A 22,899-nucleotide genomic window follows, 5' to 3' on the forward strand; every position below is an offset into this window, starting at 1 on the left:
TGGAAATTAGGACTTTCAAGGAAGGGGTTGGGAACTGGGGATTTGGGTTGTCCTTACAGATGCTAGGTTCCCTATTAAATTAAATAAACGTGTTTGAGAAAGCATCCCTGGTCTTTGGAGCCAGAGAGAAGAACTTGCCCATTCTTCACTGCTCCATTTGTCGTGGTAGTCAGAGACTTGGAACCCTGGCCTGGGTCAATAAGGGATCTGATTCACAACAGCAAGGCATGCATTGATACTTGGCATCCACATCCTTCAGAGATCTCTAGATTTATGCACTGACCTTGCCTACAGCCCTCAAGTCCAGAGCTGAGTACGTTTCAGCCACAACTACTCATTTCTGTGCAACGTGTCTAGCTGGTGTGCTGTCATCTTCTAAATGAACATAGCTTTCAGTGGTGGGTGGCAGAGCTGGCTAGCCGCGCCTGCCTGAGTATCAGAGCCCTAGCGGAGACGGGACTGATGATTTACCCTCGAATTGTAATTGCTTCCACGAAACCTGCAGGAGATCTGCAAGTAGCTCAGGCAAAGGATGGTCTGTGCTCACTGTTTCTACTTTCTCACATCCCACTCTCTCACCAAATCTAATGGAATTTCTCCAGGCTTTTATCTAGCTTTTATTTAGCTATTTTGCAAATTGAATTGAACGAATAGCAGATCTTCTTCCTGGAGATTCTACCTCCCTTAACTTTATGATACCACTTTGTAACTACCCTCTGCTAGCCAGCTCGTTCTGACCGCCATCCTGGGCTCCTCCTCCGTCGACTCCAGGTTTTACCCTCGGTCAGGCCCTCTCACGGCCATGGCCACTGCTTCCACTCCAGAAGATTTGAGAGCTGTTGTTAGTCGTCCATCTATAACTTTGCATCCCTAACTTCACATACAACATAAACAAGGGCGGCTCTTTTGGGAGAACCTCATACTGCCCTTTTCCTCCCTTCCTACTTTCCCCTCCAAATACCTGATTCTCACCGTCATTTTACGCTGACGTCTCTGACTCAGTTGTTTTTGGCCCTGACCACACATTTGAATCCCCTGGGTATGGAAAAAAAAAAAAATCCTGATGGCTAGGCTTCCACATTGGAGATTCCAATCTAGGTGGTCAGGAATGGGCCAAAGGCATTGGTGTCTTTTAAATACTACTTTTCCATTATTATTGACATACATATTCATCTTTTTGTTGGAGATGTGGCTTTAACAGCCCTTCTCAAGAGCCAAGGCAGGTTATCATTATCTCTGGTTTCCAGGCCCCGAAGCAGGAGCTCCATGGCCATTTATTGTCTTAAATAAGGTATCCACACATCTTGGTTTGCTCAGCACGGATCCAATTTACACCCGTTGTTCTGGCTTACCATTCAATCAGCTATTCTGCCCCTTTTCCTTCTCTAAGGTATCCTGTTTTGTGCAATGGATTACACAGCCCCTCTAACCATCAGGGTACCTAAAAGTTTGAAAACACATAGTATCATTGTGTTCCCCCAGGTCAGAATATGACTGTATTTTGCCATAGGGCCTTGAAAGAAGTGATTAAGTTAAAATGAGGCCATGGGGGTGGGCCCTCATCTAATCTGACTAGTGTCCTCATAAGATGAGAAAATTTAGACCCACAGAGAGACCTCAGGGGTTCACCTGTGCGCACTGAGGAAAGATGACGTGAGGCAACAAGGCACAAGAAGGAGGTCACTTGCAAACCAAGGAGAGAGGCCTTTGGAAAAAACCAAACTGGCTGACACCTTGGTCTTGGACATCTGGCTTCCAGACCTGTGAGAAAGTTCGTTTTTGTTATCTGAGCCATCCAGTCCATGATATTTTGTTATGGCAAAAAAACAAACCAACCAACCCACCAAAACAACAAACCAAAAAACACACTTGGTAAAATATAGAGAAAGTAAAACCAATCTAAATACTATTTCCTAGATATTCCAATCCTCCAAGATGAATGCTTATGCCATTTTCCAAGAAACCCACTGTCTTGATTTTAGATTGTTGGGCCCTTCAACTATGTCATGAAGGACTTGACTTCATGTCTTCACAGGATGTTTTTAGTTTTCGTTCACTCCGAGTCTGTAAGACCGTTCTCAGATGGAAGACTGACAATCAATGTCACATGTGGCTGGCTGCCATGGGTAAGGCCCAGTTCCTACCATCAAGAGCCACATACTGATCCAGGAACGACTCATCTCCATGCAGCTAGTAACAGTGACTTTTATGAAGGCTCAGTGCAAGGTCACTAAGCCAGCCTGGACAAGAGTTTAGTACAGGTTCCTGTGTAAGTGGACACCCAAGCTGGTTTTTAATGGGTGAACAGGAGCATTCAGTGAAAGAAGGTGGTGGGACAAGTATTCCCTGCAGAAGAAACAGTGTTTAAATAAAAAAAAAAAAAAGCAGGGGCTTCTGGGTGGTTCAGTCGGTGAAGCATCTGACTCTTGATTGCAGCTCAGGTCATGATCTCGGGGTCGTGAGATCGAGACCCGCATCAAGGCCCAGTCGGGCTCCTCTCTGCTTAGGATTCTCTCTTTCTCTCTCCCTCTGCCCCAACCTGCTCCCTACCCCCTCACCCCCCTGCTCATGTGCTCTCTCTCTCTAAAAAAAAAAAAAGAAAAAAAAAAGGAGAGGTAAAAGAGAAACGATATTCTTTCTGGTGTTTCCTAACTTTCTGCACCCTCAATTTTAAATACAGTCCTTCGCCTTTGTCCTCAGAGGCTAGAGAGCACAGCTGTTGTCCCTCATTTTTTTTTTAACCCTTTAAATATTTGAAGATTTAAAAATTATAAATTCTGTACTTCAGCTTCTCTTTTCCCAGACTGAGTAACTTCGGTCTGTCCAGGGTATTTTCCAAATTTTTAAATCCACTTCATTTACATTGGCACCCACGATCCGTACCAATGTGCACGTGCGAGCGCGCGCACACACACACACACACACACACATACACACTCATACACAGGCCAGAAGGCCTGCAGCTCATCAAAAGGCTCTTACGTCTAAGAGAATATATTGGTGCTGTCCTCTCTCAAAGTACAACTAGATTAAGGTCACGTCCATCACACAGCTCTGTGAACCATCAAATCATCAGTATATTTTCTTCATTAAGTAGAAAGCAACAGAATCAGACTGACATCCGTCAGTCGTTCTGAGGGATGACTCTGTATGCCCAGAGGAAGGTGTATTCCCTCCTCCACTTCTGACAAGTGAATTAATAATCTTTCCATTTGTGGGTGTTTGGAAACATCAAAGAGCTGAAATAGATCAGCCCCACTGATACGCTACCGTTCTTCTAATCTTATATCACAGCATAAATACAACAGCCCTTGTTTTCCACACAGATTCCTACTTCTTTCACACCCAAGCATATGCTAAGAGCTCTCAAACAACACTCTTCCTCCATCTCTGGGAGGTGTCTTAAAACATTTTTAGCTCACCAAACAGAAAACAGAGGAGGATCTGTTTTTTTACTCAAGGATAATCATTTTCATCTGCCTATTTATACTGCAGATGGAAACCTATAGATTGAAATAAACATATTTTCATTCTAAAATTGGCATCTGCTCTGCTATAGTTAAAGGATGCCACAATTGTATTTGAAAAACAATCATCCAGGAAATTCCACGTTGCTTCACGATGTTCAGACCAAGCGCTCAGTGCAACAAGGTGAATAGCGTTAAAAACTGGAGCGAGAACATGAAGCTAATGGGACCACACGTAGACAGAAAATGCCAAAAATCGTAGTGAAATTTGTGACTAAAAAGTAATATCTTATGACGTGTAAGCAGAACATCAGCCTCCTTTGAAAGAACCCAACAAAAAACGATTGACTGAAAGTCGAAAACAGTGCTGTATAATACAGTAGCAACTAACCATATATGACCATGTACATTAATTAAGATTAAATAGAGTTAGAATTCAGTCTGTCAGTTGCGCTAGCCACACTTTAAGAGGTCGATAGCCACATGGAGCTAAGTTGTTCCCATATTGAACAACACGGAGAGTAGAAATTCCCATCACTTCAGAAAGTTGTATTGAGCAGTGCTAGTCTAGAAGGTTCTGTTTGGCTATTCGTTTTGCACTGTTTTATTTGTTTTATTTATTTATTTATTTATTTATTTTTAAAGATTTTATTTTATTTATTCGACAGAGATAGAGACAGCCAGCGAGAGAGGGAACACAAGCAGGGGAGTGGGAGAGGAAGAAGCAGACTCCCAGCAGAAGAGCCTGACGTGGGGCTCGATCCCGTAACGCCGGGATCACGCCCTGAGCCGAAGGCAGACGCTTAACCGCTGTGCCACCCAGGCGCCCCAGGTTAGCATCATTTTAAACATCAGGCCTTGAAGAGATGATGGGGAGCACAGCATACCTGTCAAATGTGAAATCCAGGGCAGAAAAGTCTGATGGAAAGGAAAAAATATTCTACTCCTGGAATGAGCTAATATGATATAGTATAAAAGAAATATCCCTAGACAAGCAGAGGAATCTTGGGCTAAAAGGGAAAGGACTTAGTAAACACTACTCTCTGAATGTCTCATCACACTCTTCTAAACATCCCCAAATGTACCAGCCTCTTCTCCTCTGCTAGCGGCTGATTGAACTTTACAGGTCATCCATTCCTCACATCCTGCCCCCCATGTTCTGCTCTTTTAACTTTGCAACAAAACAATTGTGAACATGTATTTAAATAAATAGAAACCCCAATGAAAATAGAAAAATGCAGACTCTTCCCAGTTTACAAAAAAAGGCAAGAACTTTATTTTAAACAAATCCTCAGTTGTGTGTTACATCATGTCCATACCTAAATCAAAAATCATAAATGATAATGCAAAGGAAATAGAGGGCTTCATAAAAGCAATTATCCAAATATTATTCTTGGCCAATGATTGAACTAAATACACAGTGGATGTGAAAGGTAGTGTATGGCACTTACATAAATAAGAGCAAAGAGAAGGAAACATATTCACAGTCCAAAGAAACAGGTTTTTGAACCTTTGGTATATGTCTCAAATAAACATCCGTAAACACATGTTAGCCAATAGTGTTTCATTCCAGGTTTCTCAAGCTAGGGCTTGTGAGTGTGCTTCAGAAATAACTGATAAAATAATAAATTGGGATTCACGTGGGCTGATTAAGGTCTCTGGTGTGAGCACACAGGTAAATTCAAACCATGGCAAAATGAAGTGCACCTGTGTTGCACAACGAAACTGTATGAAAATGAGTGAAATACATCAGTTAGAAATGCTGTGGCTCAGGTAGACACCCTTGATATTAACAACAACGACAACATATTTTTAATGCTAGCCAAAGTCCACAAGCTGGAAGGCAGAAATATCCCAAAGCTCATAACCACATGCCTAACAGTGCAACAACCATCTCACAGAAGTGTTATAGCTGCATATTGCAATCCCCTCCCTCCCACCCAAACCCTGCCCCTAATAAACAGCACCAGTGCAGTTTGAGTTAGAAAATTGGAAATACTGAGACATTCCGAAGGTTTTCATAATGACTAAGGGCTAGTCAGATGGGGCTTTAATGCAAACCTTTGCCATGGCCATTTTCCAAAAAGCACCCTCTGCGATTCCCTCTAGCTTGCAGATTAACCATATTAGGTCTACTGTAAGGCCAGAGTCAGAAAAAAAGCTGGCATGCTATCCTGGGTTGAGGGAGAGGGGCATGCTGATGCGGGAGGTACACGGAAGATGCCTCAAGGATGTTTGCCTTGCAGCCCAGGATGAAGGGATGTGTTGAGATAGGTCACAAATTTTGTACCAATGAAGTATTTGTCTCACGCCATTCACCGGGATATAGAGCTCAGCAGAGCGAAGTCCGACTTGGTAGCTGTGCAAGTACCCTGTTATCAGAATCAGACGGGGCCATAAATGCAGAGGACCCAAAGAAGTCCCACTCATCCATCTCATCACTCTAACCCGATGGTTTCTGGAGGAACCGATGGTGTGACGTGTAGTAATGGTTCTACTTTCTCTCCTCTCCCATTGATGCAAGGTCTTCTCTTCACTAGTCTTGTCCTACATCTCGATGGTAAATGAGGGCAGAATCAGCCACTCTCTAAGCAGACATCTGCCTCGGGGCTATGTTTCATTCCCCAGGCTTTCCCCAAATCTGCCCCTTCACACATAGGCAGAGTCACTGGACTGAGTCCTGCCAAAATTGGGAACACTGACCCGGGGCAGGTCCTTGTTGCGGATCTCATAGACTGACTTCCTCTTGGCTTGGGCCCCTCGCACAGCCAGCTTGATCTTGCGCCATCCCAGGTGGTTGAGTTCAGCCAAGTTGAGCACAACACAGATGCCACTCACAGCAAACATGAACACTAGAAAGACAGTCTTCTCAGTAGGCCGGGACACGTAACATTCCACTTCCTTAATGCAGGGGTAGCGGTCACACTCATACAACCCTGGGACGCTGAAGCCATAGAGGAAGTATTGGCCCACCAGAAACCCAATCTCCAGGGCATTTCTGAACACCACTTGGATAATGTAGAAGCGGGAGATGCCTTCCTGCCTTCGCAGCTTGGATCGCGCTGCAGTGCGCAGCCCTGATGGGTGTGGGGTCAGCTCCTTGACCTCTAAACAATCTGGCTCCGTCTCCTTGCTGGTGTTCTCTGTGTTCTGCAGCACCCCATTGACAATGGCATTTTGCAACTTCTTATCTTCTCGTTTGCCACCACCACTGGCTCCACTCCCAGTTCCTCCAGGACCTCCCATGGACTCAGGGGGTTCCCTGTCCAGGGCTAGGAAGACAGTAGAGTAGCGGCGTTCTCGCTGCTTAGCAGACTGGTGCACAGAGTAGGTGATGAAGCAGAGACTGGGGGTACACACCATTATGATCTGGAAGACCCAGTAACGAATGTGGGAGATAGGGAAGGCGCGGTCATAGCAGGCCTGGTTACAGCCGGGCTGCAGGGTGTTGCACACAAACATGGTCTGCTCATCATCGTACACCGTCTCCCCCACAATGGCCACAATGAGGATCCGGAAGATCACCACCACAGTCAACAGGATCCTGAGCAGGGGAAGAGGGAGGGAGAGAGGTTCTCAAGGGTTGAGACACTGACTTAGGAAACCCCTGCTTCTCCTTTCCCTGTGCCAGTCCTTTGCCTGGGGAGCTGTCCATCCCTGTGTGGTACTGAGCTGGGAATCTAGGAAATCTTTTTTGGCTCTTCCCTTTCTGCTGGTTGCTGGTAGACTGGGAACACTTCATATTACAAGGGTCTCAAGTGTATATACCTCCATACACTGGACATGGTGTATTGCTACAGATAAATTTCACCTGTATACATGGAATGTACAGAGGCAAAAGACACACCTTCACTCTGGATATGGCAAATGCACATGGAATATCTGAACAGAGTACATGTTTCAAAGTCTATACGCAGAGTGTGCATATAACTCTCCCAAGTGGATATTTAGTTTACCCTCAGTATAAATATTGAACTTAATGCTTTATATAAACAGATAGCTATGAATATCTATCCACATATATACATAGATATATATACTGTATACACATATGAATATATACATATATATGTATATATATACAAAAGTATCAATTGGGAGTGCGGGTTTCTGATACTGTAAGTTTTAACAGCCAAATCCGTTTAGCTTAAAAAATATTTTGGGGGGAAAGATACATCTGCTCCGAAGAGCAAATCCATCTCCCCCTTTGCCCTTCTCTGTCCAAACACAATCCTGCCTTCCTTGTAGATTCTATTTAGGGAACCGGATGGAGATTGGCTCTGACTCCGGAGAGTGGGGGTACCACGACTGAGCCAACAACTCCTTTTCTAATGGGAGAAGAGTCAACCCCCCAGTGGTGCTTCAAGGGGAAGGGATGGAGAGCTGATCAGGAGAGCTGATGAGGAGCAGCTGGGGGAGGGGGGCATCACTGGACACGGGGTGCACAATTACCCAGGGACACTAGGCGCACGGATGGAAGAGGATGGGAAAGGGGCAGTGGATGGGCTGGGGGCTGTCAGGGCTCGGTCTGGACGTGAGAAGGGACTCCCGGGGGTCGCCCGACGGGGCCCGCTGACGGCCGGCTCAGCGCCCTTACCTCCCGATCATAGTGGAGTGCTGCTGCACCGCGGCTTCCAGCAGCCTCTCCAAGATGGTCCATTCCCCCATCGCTGTGCATCCGGAGGCAGCAGACAAAGACTGGGCAGCACCGGGCACGTTCCCGCTCCTGGCCCCTCCCTGGGCCGCACCTCCCGACTGAGAGCGCTTGACCCCCAATTAAAGAAGCAAACAAATTTTTTAAAAATCCAGGAATCCCCTCTCCCTTTTTTGCACTTAAAAGAGGGAAATGAGGAAAGAAATCGTAGCGCTCCCCGACCGATGGGGCAGCTGGCGCGGTCGGGAGAGCGGGCACGAACCTCCCGCGCCGTCCCGGGATCAGGTCTGGAGCCTGCGGATGCCCGGGAGAGGGGCGGGGCGGGGGTGGCAGCGTGCAGGTCCGCGAGCTCTCGCCCGCCCGAGAGCGGTCTCACCCCCGGGGTTGGGGGCCTGCGAAGGGTCCGGGCACCAGCCCCAGCGCCTGGCACTTCAGCGGGCACCGGGCGCCCCTGGGCTGCCGCCTGCGAGGCCCGGGCGGAGCGCGCGGAGCTGGCTGACAGGCTCGGGAATCCGCGGCCGCCGCCTCTAATCCGCCCTTAAGTAGTCTCTGCCTGCGTCACGCCAGGTCGGCGGAGGGGAGCCGAGCGCTGCGTGCGGCTGTCGCTGCGCGCTGGAGCCCGAGGGGCAGGGGACGCGCGCGCGGGGAGAGGGGGGCAAGAGTCCTGGGGGCCCGGCGGGGAGTGGGGCGACCTCGGGAGGAAGGATCGCAGCGGCCCTCGGGGCTTCTGGAGGCGCCCAGGTAACCTCACCTGAACGCCAGTCCCCTGCAGGAGGAGGGGGGAGCCGGGAGCAGACGCGTGGGTGTGGGGAGGGACGCGAGTAGGTCGTGTGGTCTCTACGTAAGTCCCTCACCTTTTTGCTCTTTGTCTTGGGGAGACAAGTCAAAGTCCCTCTCTAAATGGAGATGCTGGTTGGGGGGAGGTGAGTGGGAGCGACAGTAGGACACTTTTAAGTCTCCCTTGGAGGGACTAAGTGGCAGAGAGCGAGCCTGCAGTCCGGTGCCTCCGTGGGTCCGATGCCGGGGCGAGGAAGGCTTGAGGAGGGTCCATTTAGGCCAAAGCTTAAACTCAGGTGTGAAGCTGCTTCTGAGGAAGAGGTCTGCACACAAGTCTACACCTAGGAAATGCGTCGCGTGAGCAGGTGGGTGGCCGTGATTTAAGGTCTGGCTTTCCCTAGCACAAACGCAGATGCTCTGCTATTTTTTTTTAGAAATCCATTTATTTATTTGTTTGTTTATGTGTTCATCTATTTGTGCGTTTATTTATTTGCTAATGGGGGTAATTCTCAGGTTAACCTTGGCTTGAATCTGAATTTAAGGAGGCCCAGGACTGTACTACTCGAAACAAAACTGATGACAGCCTCACCCCATCTTCACTTCGCTTATCTGGTCTTGGTTTTTTCCTCTCAACCAACAGATCCTGGTTTCTGTCTTTAAATTTACATTTTGTTGTCAGTTCTCTCCAGAGCGACTGCTTAATTGGTTGCTACAGAATAGAAACAATCACACCAGGCTGCTAATTAGCTCAGGGGTCAGTATCAGGAGACACAGTAGTTGGGAGTGATTCATATAAACGGACCCAAAGCACAATGGGTAAGTGGTTGTCACCCTTTTAAAAATACAACTTTGTAAAAGGGTTGCTAACTCATTCTGGGAGCCTTCATTATCCACAGGGATCATAGCACATAAGTGTTTTACATAAATCACAACGTGATAAGCTTTCAGCTCTAGAGGAACTAAGGTGTTTGGGAAGCAGGTGGCCCCGGGACTGGGAGGAAGGGTACCAGGCATGGGCTTGATTTCACTCACGCTGCACTTTTGTGTTAAATGACTTTCAAGGCACAACTCAATATTCAGTGCAAGAGGGATCAGTGAGATTTCTCCTAGGCCGGACACTTTTACCCCAAGGAAGCAGTTTTTCATTGCAGAGAAGTTAAAGAGTCTACTAAAAATGGGAAGGGTATAGGGTATGAATGGAACATTAGGGCTAAGGCAGGTGCTCCTTCTTTCCTGCTGGACAAGGAAGAGACACAAAGATGAGGATGGATGTATATCCTATTATCCAATCCGCTTCCAGATGGAATGGGGATCCCCCAGCTCAGACTTCGTGTGTTTTCTCAGACTTCGCTCCCGCTTCCTTAGACCCTGGCTCCCTGTATTCTCTCCTTTGGCAGAGTCTTTTGGAGTAAAGGATCTTGGACAGGGGTGAATGAGTGAGACAAGCCTCATAGGAAATCTAACATCTTCAAATGTCTTAAAATACGCTTCACAACTCAAAATCATTATGTTCTATGCATGTGGCTTTAGCAAACCCTTAAAGGTGATTATCTTAAGGCCATAGAGTGCAGGAAATGCATTTTAAATGTTCTTACCATGCAATTTTCAAGCACTAAGTTATGACTACGTTAGTTGGTTATGTAAAATACAGTTTAATATGTCATCTAGATGCAACATGTGAACACACATATAAACGCTCGAAAACCTCCATACATAGAACCTATACTGTAAAAGATTCATCCGTTAGATTTGGTAGCTTGTTTTTATATGAAAACCTTCTCACCGCCACACCTTGAAAACAATGAACTGTTTCATTAAAAAAAAAAAAAAGACTTATCTGTTCATGAGAGAGAGAGAGAAAATGCGAGTGGAGGGGAGTGGAGGGAAAGGGAGAGAGAGAACCCCCAAGCAGACCCCCAGCTGAGTGGAGAGCCCATCGTGGAGCCGATCCCAGGACCCTGAGATCATGACCTGAGCCGAAATCAAGAGCTGGATACTAGGGGTGCCTGGGTGGCGCAGCGGTTGAGCGTCTGCCTTCGGCTCAGGGCGTGATCCCGGCGATCTGGGATCGAGCCCCACATCAGGCTCTTCTGCTATGAGCCTGCTTCTTCCTCTCCCACTCCCCCTGCTTGTGTTCCCTCTCTCGCTGGCTGTCTCTATCTCTGTTGAATAAATAAATAAAAATCTTTAAAAAAAAAAAAAAGAGCTGGATACCCAACCAACCGAGCCACCCAGGTGCCCCAAACTGTTTTATTTTTTTAAATCACTCGTAAGTTGTTTTACTTACTATGTTTTGTTTCCTTTTTTGAGCCTGATCAACGCCACATTCAATTAAGAATTTGCCCCGAGAGTGCTGCATTAAATATGGAGAGGTTCTGTGTGGAGTCAGACATTTAGGAATGGCCTCAGAGCGTTATCTCATCCAGCTGATTCTCACTGCCTCAGTTTCCCTCTGATCAAAGATCCCCATTGAAATCAACTGGGAAGTTCGTTCCTTTAGCTTTTATTGAAAACTCATCGTCCTCTACGAAAATCATGGTTTTAGATGAGAAACAATGGCGCTCATAGGATAGACCTTGTTGTACATTAGACCATTTGGGGGATATGCATTAAAAAAACAGACGCTGGACTCCCACCCCGAATCTGCTAAATTAAAATCTATGGAAGTGAAGTTAAATACCTGCATTTTCATTTAATTCTTGCCAGCAACTCTGATAACAATAACAAGTTGAGAACTTCTGTTTCTGTATTAGGGCAGAGAGGGTCCTAGAAGTCAGGAAATCCCATCACCTTGTGTCCCAGATGTTAAAATTGACCCCCGAGGGGCGTCTGGGTGGCTCAGTCGTTAAGCGTCTGCCTTCGGCTCAGGGCGTGATCCTGGAGTTCTGGGATCGAGCCCCATGTCAGGCTCTTCCGCTGGGAGCCTGCTTCTTCCTCTCCCACTCCCCCTGCTTGTGTTCCCTCTCTCGCTGGCTGTCTCTCTCTGTCAAATAAATAAAATCTTAAATTAAATAAATAAATAAGTAAAATTGACCCCCGATTACATGGATTGCCTAAAGTTATACATGTAAGGAAAAAGCTATGACGAAAGGGCTATTTAAGAGTCCTAGAGAAGAAGCCCAAGTAACTTAAAAGATGGAAGATATGACCTTTGAAGAAGGAAAAGGGAGTTAAAGTGGTTTGGATTAAGGGGACATACCAATCAGTAAACATCTAAAGGAAAGTAGTACCTGTGTGGTTGGCTTTGCAAAGGCCACTGTCTTACTAAACAGTAATTTCCATGAATAGAACAGAAGACTGTTCTCTATATTTAGTGGGGAAAACTGTAAAGGCAAGGGCAGAGGGCATGCATATTCTAATACAAGAGAGAATAGGAGTCACTGACGATGATTCAATTTACTACATGGGTGTATCTGGATTTGCTCTTATCCTTATATGTACTTAGAATTTCATTCTCTTCCTAACCACAGTTTCCCAGGTGAACCTGTTAGCTTTGCAGCTTCAAACATTTGGTAAAGGAAACCCCCCTAGGAACTTTGTTGAAGGTGGAAGAATGAAAGCGAATCTATTGACCTCTCCTTTACTGAACGGTAAGTTCTTGGGGAACAGAAGGCATGCCTTATATAGGTCATGGTCCTTTCCATAGTGTCTTTAGCATTGTGGAAACTTAAATTCATTGAAGGAGTAGGGTGGCTCCTCTGACTCTCTATTCCCCTCAACCTGGGGAAGCTGCACATTCCCTGAGTAGAGGTGGGTCCTGGCTTCCCTGTGATCATAAGTTACATTCAAACTGAGAGGAGAAGGGGGCTCCCTTTTGCCAAGGGAAAGTCTCTACACACCTGGGGCAGCCTGAGCCCCTTACTAGAAAGCTGTTTTGCTAACCACCAGCCCCCTGCTCTCACTGGGTGCTGCTTTCACTCACTGTGCTCCCAGCACTCACTGCACTAACCCAGAGAACGCTGCTGAGTTTGCAAGCCGCACGCTGCCCCATCAGAGAGGCAAGGCAGCCCAGGAAGCTGACCACAGCCCTGGATACATAGATTCTGGGAAGCGCGTTTCTGTAGCCTCTGGGATTTGTGTGCCTCGGAAGGGACTGCATTTAGTTTGGGATTGGTTTTTGTGTTAAAGTCCTCCACATTTCATTCACAAACAGCTAGGATTAAATGAGCTTTATCTCCCGCAGTGGCCTACATACATCTGTTTCCTAATGAAGCCACCAAATTGTCTTCTGAGGGGGCAAACCCAACCTGTCTTGTGAGACTTAAAAGAACATAGTGACCAATGAAATCTGCTCCTCTTTGCTGCAAAGTGATTTTTCTCCCTCTCTCTCTCTCTTTTTTCTTTTGTGCTCCCTTACCGACATGTAAGCCCCAGCCCAAATGTTTAGGGAAGCACTTCTGTTTTGCTGTCTGGACAAAATTTACAGAGTAATATTTCCTGTAGGAGTAAAGCTGTTCAACCCAGAGTTATAAGTAGCTGTGAATGTGGTGGCTTGCTGTGTGGCTTAGGACTTTCCAGAGCCTGTTACCTTCCAAAACTATTCCTCAATCTCATGGTCCCAAATGTGAAGCCGTGTCTTAGCCCCAGGAGACCGTGTATCCAAATAGTGGGGAAATTGAACATCTTCTGTGTGTTAGACCTTTGAGTAAAAGGGTGTATATCCCTTTTTAAAAATCACATGTACAAATTCCCCACCTTTGTGCAGAGAATATACCTATGTGTAGTAATATCTCAGAGAGTAACGTAATATGACATTGTGGCCAAAGAAGATGCGTAAAATCCCAGCAAATAAATTAACACTCCGTTTAGAATCGAATCAGCCCTCCTGACACATCGTCTTTCACGTCTGTGTCAAGTCGTGATTCCCATTCACATCAGGAGCTTCCCAGGGGGGCTTATTAAACCTGCAGGAAGAGATTTCTTTTAGGTCAACACTATTCCAAAGTCATTCAGCTACAGCGCAGAAGAGCCTGCCTGGGGTCTGGGCACCCGCCTCTCCACACGCTCACTGCTGCTGTCCAGCCAGCGTCCCAGCCAAGCAGGATATAGCTGGGCTTCCAGCTGAGTGCTTTTCCAGGCTGTATAAAAGAGATGAGGAAATTACAAGGGAAATGCACGTGGGTAGGACCTGCCCCTGGCAGATTTGTTAAACTGGGAGAATGGAGGTTAGTTCCCACATGCGCCCTTCCCGCACGTCTTCCCTATCAGTGTGCTGCTAAAAGTTGGCTTCATCCTGGTGCTTCGTATCTGTAGTCAAGATAATTATGTGGAATTGATATTTATCCTGAAAGGAACCTTCTTTAAGATCTGGAGCTTATTTTCAAGGTTATTTCTTGCTTTCATAATCATACTTGTATTCTCCTGGTTGCCTGGTAGCTTGACCCTCTGAAATCAGCCCGTTTCTGTTTTGGCCAAGACTGCGGGCTCAGGCTTTACCTGGCCCAGAAGCTTTTGTGGTTTTCCAGCTTTTGTCTACCTAGCTGCCTTCTGATCACTTTTAGGCACCAAATCCAAGCCCGGTTTGGAAAGCCTCTTGTTTCTGGAGCTGGGGCGAGACTGGAAAGAAGCTCTCACTCACTCATTCCTCACCACATGCTCAGCTCCCTCAGTGCAGTGTTTTGATAGTCAGCCAAGGATTTGTCAAGACCACAGCCTCTAACTTGCCCATTTAACCCGGTTCACAATCTTCGCTGACCTGCGATATCCCACACCAAAGTTCTCTTTTTGTTATAAAATCAGCATTCCGCCTTGACTGTAGACTTCCTTTGGTCATACCTCCCAGCCCTGGAACTCCCCGTGAATCCTCAACCTAGTGACGGGTGAGCCTCCCACCGTGTGCTTCACCCACTCCCCACCCCTTGCTCCACCACCATAAAGGAAAGTAATCCGATAAACGAGCATACCAGGGTGTTAATAACTGATAACCACTTAATGTATTATCCTTCTCAGAGGAATTATCCTCATTTAACTTGCAAAGCCTTCATTCAAAGAAATGACATTTTCTAGGTAGTTTTCTGAACACTGTACAGAACAAGAGAATAGCTGTTTGGGGTAAGGATGTTCTGAGCCTCCTCAAGTCACACCACACAAGGACTTGCTTCTTTTATTGATCTGTAAAGTGGTCCTACTTGTAGAAATACAGGAATTACATTAACACAATGGTTCTTAGACTTTACTGTACGTTAGGGTCACCTGGAGAGCTTTGGAGAACCCCAGTGCCTAAGTTGTATCCCAGACCAATTAAAGCAGCGGTTCTGGAGGTGAGCCCAATGCATTGATGGTTTTTAAAAAAACTCTCGAGGTGATTCCAGGATGCAGTCAGGCTTGAGCACCAGTGCAGTAATACCCACCACCGACTTCTCAGGCCGCACAGCCCTGCGGGAGCCCAATAAGATATTCTTTCTCCTCATGCTGGGAATGGTGCTTCTCGACATAAAGCCAGGATTTCATTCTGAAAATGTGTTCCTGTGGTCCTGTAAGTACTTAGTGTAATCCATATGGGCTAAGTAGTTAGTTTCTAAACTGCAAACACCCATCTCATTTCATCTCAGTCCACTCCTGGCCATCTGGTCCTTGTATTTCCAGCACAGGGCCATGTGTGTATTAATGAAATGATTGCATCCGATTACATGTTTTATTCAGAGGACAAGAAGAACAGTCCATGTATTATTGTTCTCCAGCCTCACTGTTTCTCTCATGATGTCAATAATTAAGTTATTCTTTCTATTTCATGCAGGGGTGGGGTGGTCTTCCAGTAAGGTAAGAGTGTACATCAAATATGTTATTGCTTACAATAAAATTTCAATTTTGCTGCCTGTTACATAGATATAATATCTCTATATAGATATAGAGATAAGATATATATTTGTAATACATAGATTCAGATATTTCTATAGTATATAAAATATAGATATAATATAGATATTCAGTCAAATCATAGACTTCCCCAGGTCAAATACTTGTTAGTAATCTCCATTTAAAAATGTCTCATCATAGGGGTACCTAAATGGCTTAGTCGGTTAAGTGTCCGAATCTCAGTTTCAGCTCAGGTTGTGGTCTCAGGGTCATGAGATTGAGCCCCAAGTTGGGCTCACGCTCAGCTCAGAGTCTGCTCAGGATTCTCTCTCTCCCTCTCCCTCTGCCCCTCCCCATGCTCTCATGTGCTCTCTCTCTCTAAATTGAATGAATAAAATCTTTAAAAAGATAAAAATGTCACATAATTCATGTTAATAACCAAGTTATGACAATTGGTATATAAGAGAGATCACCTAAGAGCTCCAAAGAGCTGAGTTAGTTGTTGTTTTCTCTAGTTTCTCTGCAAAGGTCAGGTGGTCAGAAAGCCATATGCCTAGACTGTAATTTTCTGCCACTGTTTGGTGGACTAGGATGGGGTCAGGGCAAGGGGACCCACTTCTTAGCCTAAATTTTTTTTTTTAAAGATTTTATTTATTTATTTTGACAGAGAGAGACAGCCAGCGAGAGAGGGAACACAAGCAGGGGGAGTGGGAGAGGAAGAAGCAGGCTCCCAGCGGAGGAGCCCAATGTGGGACTCGATCCTGGAACGCCAGGATCACGCCCTGAGCCGAAGGCAGCCGCCTAACGACTGCGCTACCCAGGCGCCCCTTAGCCTAAATTTTTAATCAGTCTTTCGTGTTGTTGTTGCAACCAAAACTGTTCTCCTTCTTTTTTTTTTTTTTAAAGATTTTATTTATTTATTTGACAGAGAGAGAGACAGCCAGCTGAGAGAGGGAACACAAGCAGGGGGAGTGGGAGAGGAAGAAGCAGGCTCCCAGCGGAGAAGCCTGATGTGGGGCTCGATCCCAGGACTCCGGGATCACGCCCTGAGCCGAAGGTGGACGCTTGACGACTGCGCCACCCAGGCGCCCCAAAACTGTTCTCCTTCTAAGGAAATTTTATAATGCCAGTTGTTCAATTAAAAAGGGAGTTTTTCCATCTTGTGAGATCTGAATGAACAAGAATGAATGAAGACTGGATGGACCAATACATAGGATGGTGCTCACCCTATCAACTAGTTACATTCTCTCCTACCCTTTACTAAACATTTAAAAATCGACAAATATATATAAATATAAATATATGTACATTGTTACAACCAAATTCCACCAACCCATTAATATTTGATCTTTGCACATATAGATTCTTGGCCCCGAACATTCATTTGTTTGTCCAGTGAAGATTTACTCAGTGCCTGGTACGTGCCAGGGGGATACAGTAATGAGTAAAACGTTATAGTCCCTGACCTCATGGAGTTTAAAATCTAGTAGGAGAGATATATACAAATGAATCAATAGTAATGTATAATTTTAAAACTGTGATAAGTGCTACCAATGGATGCTCTGAAATATGCAGCCCTGAATATATAATAGGGCAGGGAGGGGCTGCCCTGCTTTGTGGGTAAGGGTTAGGGAGTGAAAGGCGTTCTTTAGCTGAGATCTAAAGGGAGAGTAGTAGTAAACCAGGTGGAAGGGGTGGAAAGGGAGCATTCTGAGCTCAGGAAACAGCGGCGAACAGACCCTGGAGTGGGAGAGAGTAGCGCATTCAAAGAACTGTGAAGCCTCCATGGTTGGTTCATAGGGCTGGAAGCAGAGGGGACGTGCAACAAGGCTGGAGAGGGAGGCAGGGGGCTCATCCAACAGAGCCTTATAGGCTCCGGTAAAGACATTGGGATTTTTCCTAAGAGTAGTGTGCTGCTTTTGAGAGCTTGTAAAGAGGCTAGTGACATGAGTAGGTTTGTTTTTTAAGGCTCAATCCATTTGTATGATAGAGAGAATAGATGGGAGAGAGTGGGCAAAAGCAGATGCTGGTAAACTAGGGATGACAAGCCACTGGTGAAGGGTTAAATTCAAGTAACACCCATTCATGCACTTACCTTCTGTCCCGCAGGGACTCTGTGGCTACACCAGGGAAACACCTCTAGTATTTAACCCTGTCTGCTCTCAGGTTAATGGGCTAGAGGACTTCTCAGGAGCCACCCAGAATTCATAATCTTCTTTAATTATGTAGGAAATAAAGAGGCCCTGATTGAAATGGTCCACATAAATATCTCCATGATTAGTTAAATCTTAAGGGCATTGCTAATTGTGATGCCTCTTTCAAACACATTTGTCTCTGAGCACAATAAACAAATTGTGGAAGGCAGCCCCTTAGCACCCAACAATTTTAAAGGAATGGAAAGAGTGGGGCCCCCAATTAAGGAGGCCAGGGTTCCTGTGCGCCTTTTGCCCCAGAAGCCCATGTTTTGCCTCAGTTCTACAGTTCAGTAGAGGCCAAAGAAAAGTTCAGGTGGAGGGTAAGATTCTTTGAAAGAGGAAGAGGACATCAATATTCAGGAATTTCCTGTGATTTTGCCCATTTATTTTGCATAATATTGTTTAAAGATGGCGCCACGATCAAATGAAACTAAGGAGATCGACACTGCTGTTGATAAACAAATCCTGGGGAATAGAACACAGATGAAAGTTGTTTTCCTAGGAGAATATAAATATACTCCAAATTTGGTGCCATAACTCAAACTATTTCTGCGAATCCTCTTTTAGAATTGTCTCCAGAACCCCTTGTTAGCATGTAAAAAGATTCTCATTACTTGAAAAAAATCACACCTCGTTTTTTACTATAAGTTGTGTGAGCCAGCCTGATTACTCAATTTATTTTCATTAGAGGCTTCTGAAAATACATATCTTAATGAATCTGAATTTAAAAGAGGGGGAGAAATGATTTGCACCTGCATCGCGTAGAGTTTCTTGGCAACCGCGGGCTGGGATTCGGGCTCCTTCTGCCCCTGCAGCATACAAGTTGGAAGGTTTCCTTGTGTTATCCATAAATATCCAGGAACTTCTGGTTTTTTACAAAATCAAATTCCCCTTCAAAGAATGGGTTTGCTATCACTGCAGATATTCACAAACGTACTTGGCAGGCCGAGAATAAATACAACAAGCAGTAGGTGAGTGCCTGAGATACTCTGTGCGCTGACGGGGCACCCTGACGCCCTCCACGGAAGGCCTTGCTCCCCTGCCTTCTCCGGACTCCTCCTGGTTCCCCCAGGCTCAGTCCAGCTATGCCCTCCAGGAAGACCCCCTTCTTTCCTACCATACCCCCTGCACAACTGTGGGAGGCGCTCCCAGCATACAGGTTTCCGTGCTGAGTAATAATCATCCTCACCAATAGGTCGTAAACTTATCCAGGGCGGGAGCTGTTTTATTTATGTTTTGTTTTGCTTTTCCCTTACCTCCTTCAGTACCTAGCACAATACGCGGAATGTAATAGACACATATTTACTAAGTAAAACTTCCTGAAGAGAGCAGCCATAGAATACGGGTCCTGGAGATAGCGGCCTAGGGTCCAGGTTTTTCCATGGCCAGCAGAATCCAGCAGTTTGCTCCTCTGGCACCACCTTCTCAGGAACCCTTTTTCTGACCTTAACATTTGTTTAGGCGTGGTGCCCCTTAGCGAGCACATCTTTCTTTCTTCCTTTTTTTTTTTTTTCAAATTCAAGTTAGTTAACATACAGTGTAGTATTGGCTTCAGGAGTAGAATTTAGTGATTCATCACTTATGTATCACACCCGGGGCTCATCACAAGTGCCTCCTTAATGCCCATCACCCAATTACCCCCACCCTCAACACCCCCCCACAACCCTCAGTTTGTTTCCTGTAGTTAAGAGTTTCTTATGCCTTTCCTCTCTCTCTGTTTTTATCTTATTTTATTTTTCCTTCCCTTCCCCTATCTTCATCTGTTTTCTCTTAAATTTCACATGTGAGTAAAATCATATGATACTTGCCTCTCTCTGACTGACTTATTTTGCTTAGCATAATACACTCTAGTTCCATCCACATTGATGCAAGTGGCAAGAGTTCATTCTTTTTGATGGCTGAGTAATATTCCATTATACATACATACATACACACACACACACACACCCCATTATATATATTCCATTATATATATCTATATATTTCATTGCTTGAAATCAACCTGGGAATTCCCATCCCCTCCCTCCTGTGTGCAACGATTTGCCCTGTGTTTTCTTCTTTTGTGGTGCTCTCCCTTGTGTTGGTAAAGCACGTCCTCTAATAGTTTTCTGAGAAAGAGCCCATGGGAGGAAATGTTAGAGACTTCTCACGTCTGTAATTGACTTCAATCTCCTGTTGCATAGTCATTTCCTTCAGAATATATAGGCATCCCTCTGTGGTCTTACAGCTTCCAGTATTATATCTGAAGTACAAACACATTCTCATTCTTGCATTCGTGGTTTTTTTTTTTTAAGATTTTATTTATTTATTTGACAGAGATAGAGACAGCCAGCGAGAGAGGGAACACAAGCAGGGGGAGTGGGAGAGGAAGAAGCAGGCTCATAGCGGAGGAGCCTGATGTGGGGCTCGATCCCATAACGCCGGGATCACGGCCTGAGCCGAAGGCAGACGCCTAACGACTGCGCCACCCAGGCGCCCCTCGTTCTTGCATTCTTGTGTGCAACTTTTTCTTTAGAAGATTTTTCAGATATTCTCTTTGATCCTAATATTCTCAAGTTTCACAATAGTTTGCCTTAATGTCGGTCTTTTCTTCATCTACGGAGCTAGATATTCAGAAGGCCCTTTCAGTCTACAAACCCATGTATCTCACTTGTGGAAAAGGTTCTTGGATTATTTTGTTGATGATTTTCTTCTGACCTTCACCCCTATTTTTTCTGTTTTCTCATGTTAGAATTTTATCACTTGGATATTGGCCCTTCTGGACCTGTCATCTACCTTTCCTCTTCCCCTTGAATTCTCTCTTTGTTCTGCTTCCTGGGAGATATCCTCAACGTTTTCTTGCATTTCTTTTATTTTATTTTTAAAATTTCTATAATCATAATTTTAATTTGCAAGCTTTTTTTTTCACTGTCTTGTCTCTCTCTCTCAGGATAGTAACTATATTTTTGGAGGTTTTCTTTTCCCTGTGTGGTCTGTGTTTCCTCTTAACTTCTTTTAAAGTTTGTTTTTGTCTCCATATTTCACGTTATAGGCTTTCCTCCTCCAGTAGCTTCTGACTTTTGGTGGTCAGCTCATGTTTAAGAGTGAATGAAGCACTGTGAAATGGGTTGGAGACTTCAAGTGTGTGAGTGGGGCTGCTGACTCTGGGTTTCGGGGTAGAGCAGTGCTCAGTGCTCCTGGCATCTGGTGGGTGGATCCCAGGGAAGCTGTTGTGCATCCCCCATGCACAGGGCAGCCCCACACAAACAAAGACTTATCTTGCCCGAAATGTCAGTAGTCTTGGTTGAGAAATCCTGTGTATCTCATCAGGCCATTTAGTTAAAAGCCTCTGGTTTGGATTTTTTTCTTTTTTCTTTTTTTCCCTTTCTCTTGGGCTGGTCAGATTCTGCCACCAAGAATCCTGCCTGAGGGGTTTAGACCTGGCTTCCAACATTCTGGGGGTTGGGGGATAGTAGTGAGCTAGTGGTTTTAACAGTCAGAGTGCAAAGGGCACCAATCACCCCACTGGCAATTTTGTCTCCCCATCAGCAGCTATGGCTAAGTTCCCCCACTGCAGAGACCCTCTCCAGACGCCGAGCACCCAGTTTTCCACCAGAATGGAGGAAAGGCAGTTACTTGGCTGTTTGGAGTGGGGAAGGAGATAATATTTTTAAGTTTCTTCTTAAACAGACTTTTAAACAGTCATCCTGATTTCAGCTACATCCTTACCCCCTCTTCGCTCCCAGTTCCTAAACCTTTATGAGGCCGAGAGGGGAGGGGAGTTGCTGCTGAATAAGATAGTTAGGGCTCAGCTTTTTCTGTGGCTGATTGCTTAGATATTATCACTTGTCTATCCGCTTTCCAGTTTCTTTATCTTTATAGATTATGTCTCCTTAAAAATCCCTTTACTATCTTACTAGTGAGATCTCAGAAGGGCACAAGAGTAAATGCGTGTGCTCCCCCATCTATTATGCAGAGGTCCCACAGTTGTGTTTTTCATGTTGACGCATTCATTGGTATTCTCCAGTAAAACAATCCCCAAACCAAGGCATCTATACTGAATTCAAGGTAAAATGCCTGCCTTCTGTTGACTTTTTCATGGCCAGTTTGCAGATGCATGTTCCTAAATGAGTTTCGATGTCAGGAGTGGTTTGGCTGTTTGTTTGTTTGTTTGTTTTTTCTCTTAAAGAAATCTACTGACTACAAAGATGAGAAGCTGATTTGGAGCCCACATCCTCTGCAGGATGCAGTATGATAGGAGCCAGGAAAAAAAAAATTTTTTTTAAACTTAAACCGAAGAGAAAACAAGAATCTAAACATAATCTGCTAAAAATAAAATAGCAGTGTGGACTAATTGACTAACTGAAATTCTGTGTGAACAGAATTCAGATTTCTCCAGCTGACCAGTTCCTCAAGCAGCTGGAGAAATGATGTTAACTCAGTGTCACTGGCTGCGATCTCTTGCTAGAAATCTGATTCTCACTGATGTTCTTTGAAATCTGGTGGCTCTGGAGGGGACCTGGATTCTGCTCTGGATTTCTGTCCCATGCACAGATGCTGCTCTCAACGCCAACTGAAGTATCATTTGCATAAAAAAAATCTGCTTTGAAAGCAGGGAGGGGATCTAGCCACACTTGCCCAGTACAGTGGGCGACGCCTCTGATTCTTTCACACGTCAGCCTCAAGTCTCACATGGAGGCAGACATTCCATTCTGTCGCTGAGGGGATTTCTAATATCGCGTAGAAAGCAGGATTAAAGACACATTTGCATGGAAGTTGTGCGAATAAATGCAGCCCAGAGTAACTGAAACCCGAGCCTAGAGTGACGTGACTCTTCCATTTTAATATCTAAGGGAATTACTTGCATGGTACCATGGCAACGGTATCACCTTCCGTGGTTCTCCTGAAGAAAATCTTGCAGAAACATGATCAGAATACATGAAGATTTGGCACTGATTGGATGAGCCGGTGGTCAAAGTATTTCGTGTCTTACTGTGTTTCATTGGGTAGCTTTTAACTTTTGAGAAATTAC

The 22,899-nt window shown here is 45.2% G+C and overlaps 1 protein-coding gene across 1 annotated transcript; it reads right to left on the reverse strand.

The window, feature by feature from the left end:
* Positions 1-6,116: 6,116 nt before the first annotated feature.
* Positions 6,117-8,135, reverse strand: GJD2 (gap junction protein delta 2). Its single transcript, XM_045772414.1, has 2 exons — positions 8,065-8,135; positions 6,117-7,011 (listed from the first exon to the last, which is right to left on the reverse strand). Exons 1-2 carry the CDS (start codon positions 8,133-8,135, stop codon positions 6,117-6,119), a joined length of 966 nt encoding a protein of 321 aa, XP_045628370.1.
* Between the last annotated feature and the right edge of the window lie 14,764 nt (positions 8,136-22,899).

This window comes from Ursus americanus, chromosome 36, assembly GCF_024610735.1.
Source record: "Ursus americanus isolate L20-20 chromosome 36, mUrsAme1.1.p, whole genome shotgun sequence".
In the NCBI taxonomy this organism is placed as follows: Eukaryota; Metazoa; Chordata; class Mammalia; order Carnivora; family Ursidae; genus Ursus; species Ursus americanus.

What these genes read in the sequence shown, in the direction of transcription:
- GJD2 (XM_045772414.1), bottom strand. Translation starts at nt 8,135, where the DNA reads ATGGGGGAATGGACCATCTTGGAGAGGCTGCTGGAAGCCGCGGTGCAG. An exon ending in CACTCCACTATGATCGGGAG is followed by an intron (nt 7,012 to 8,064) that starts GTAAGGGCGCTG and finishes TCCCCTGCTCAG; the next exon opens with GATCCTGTTGACTGTGGTGG.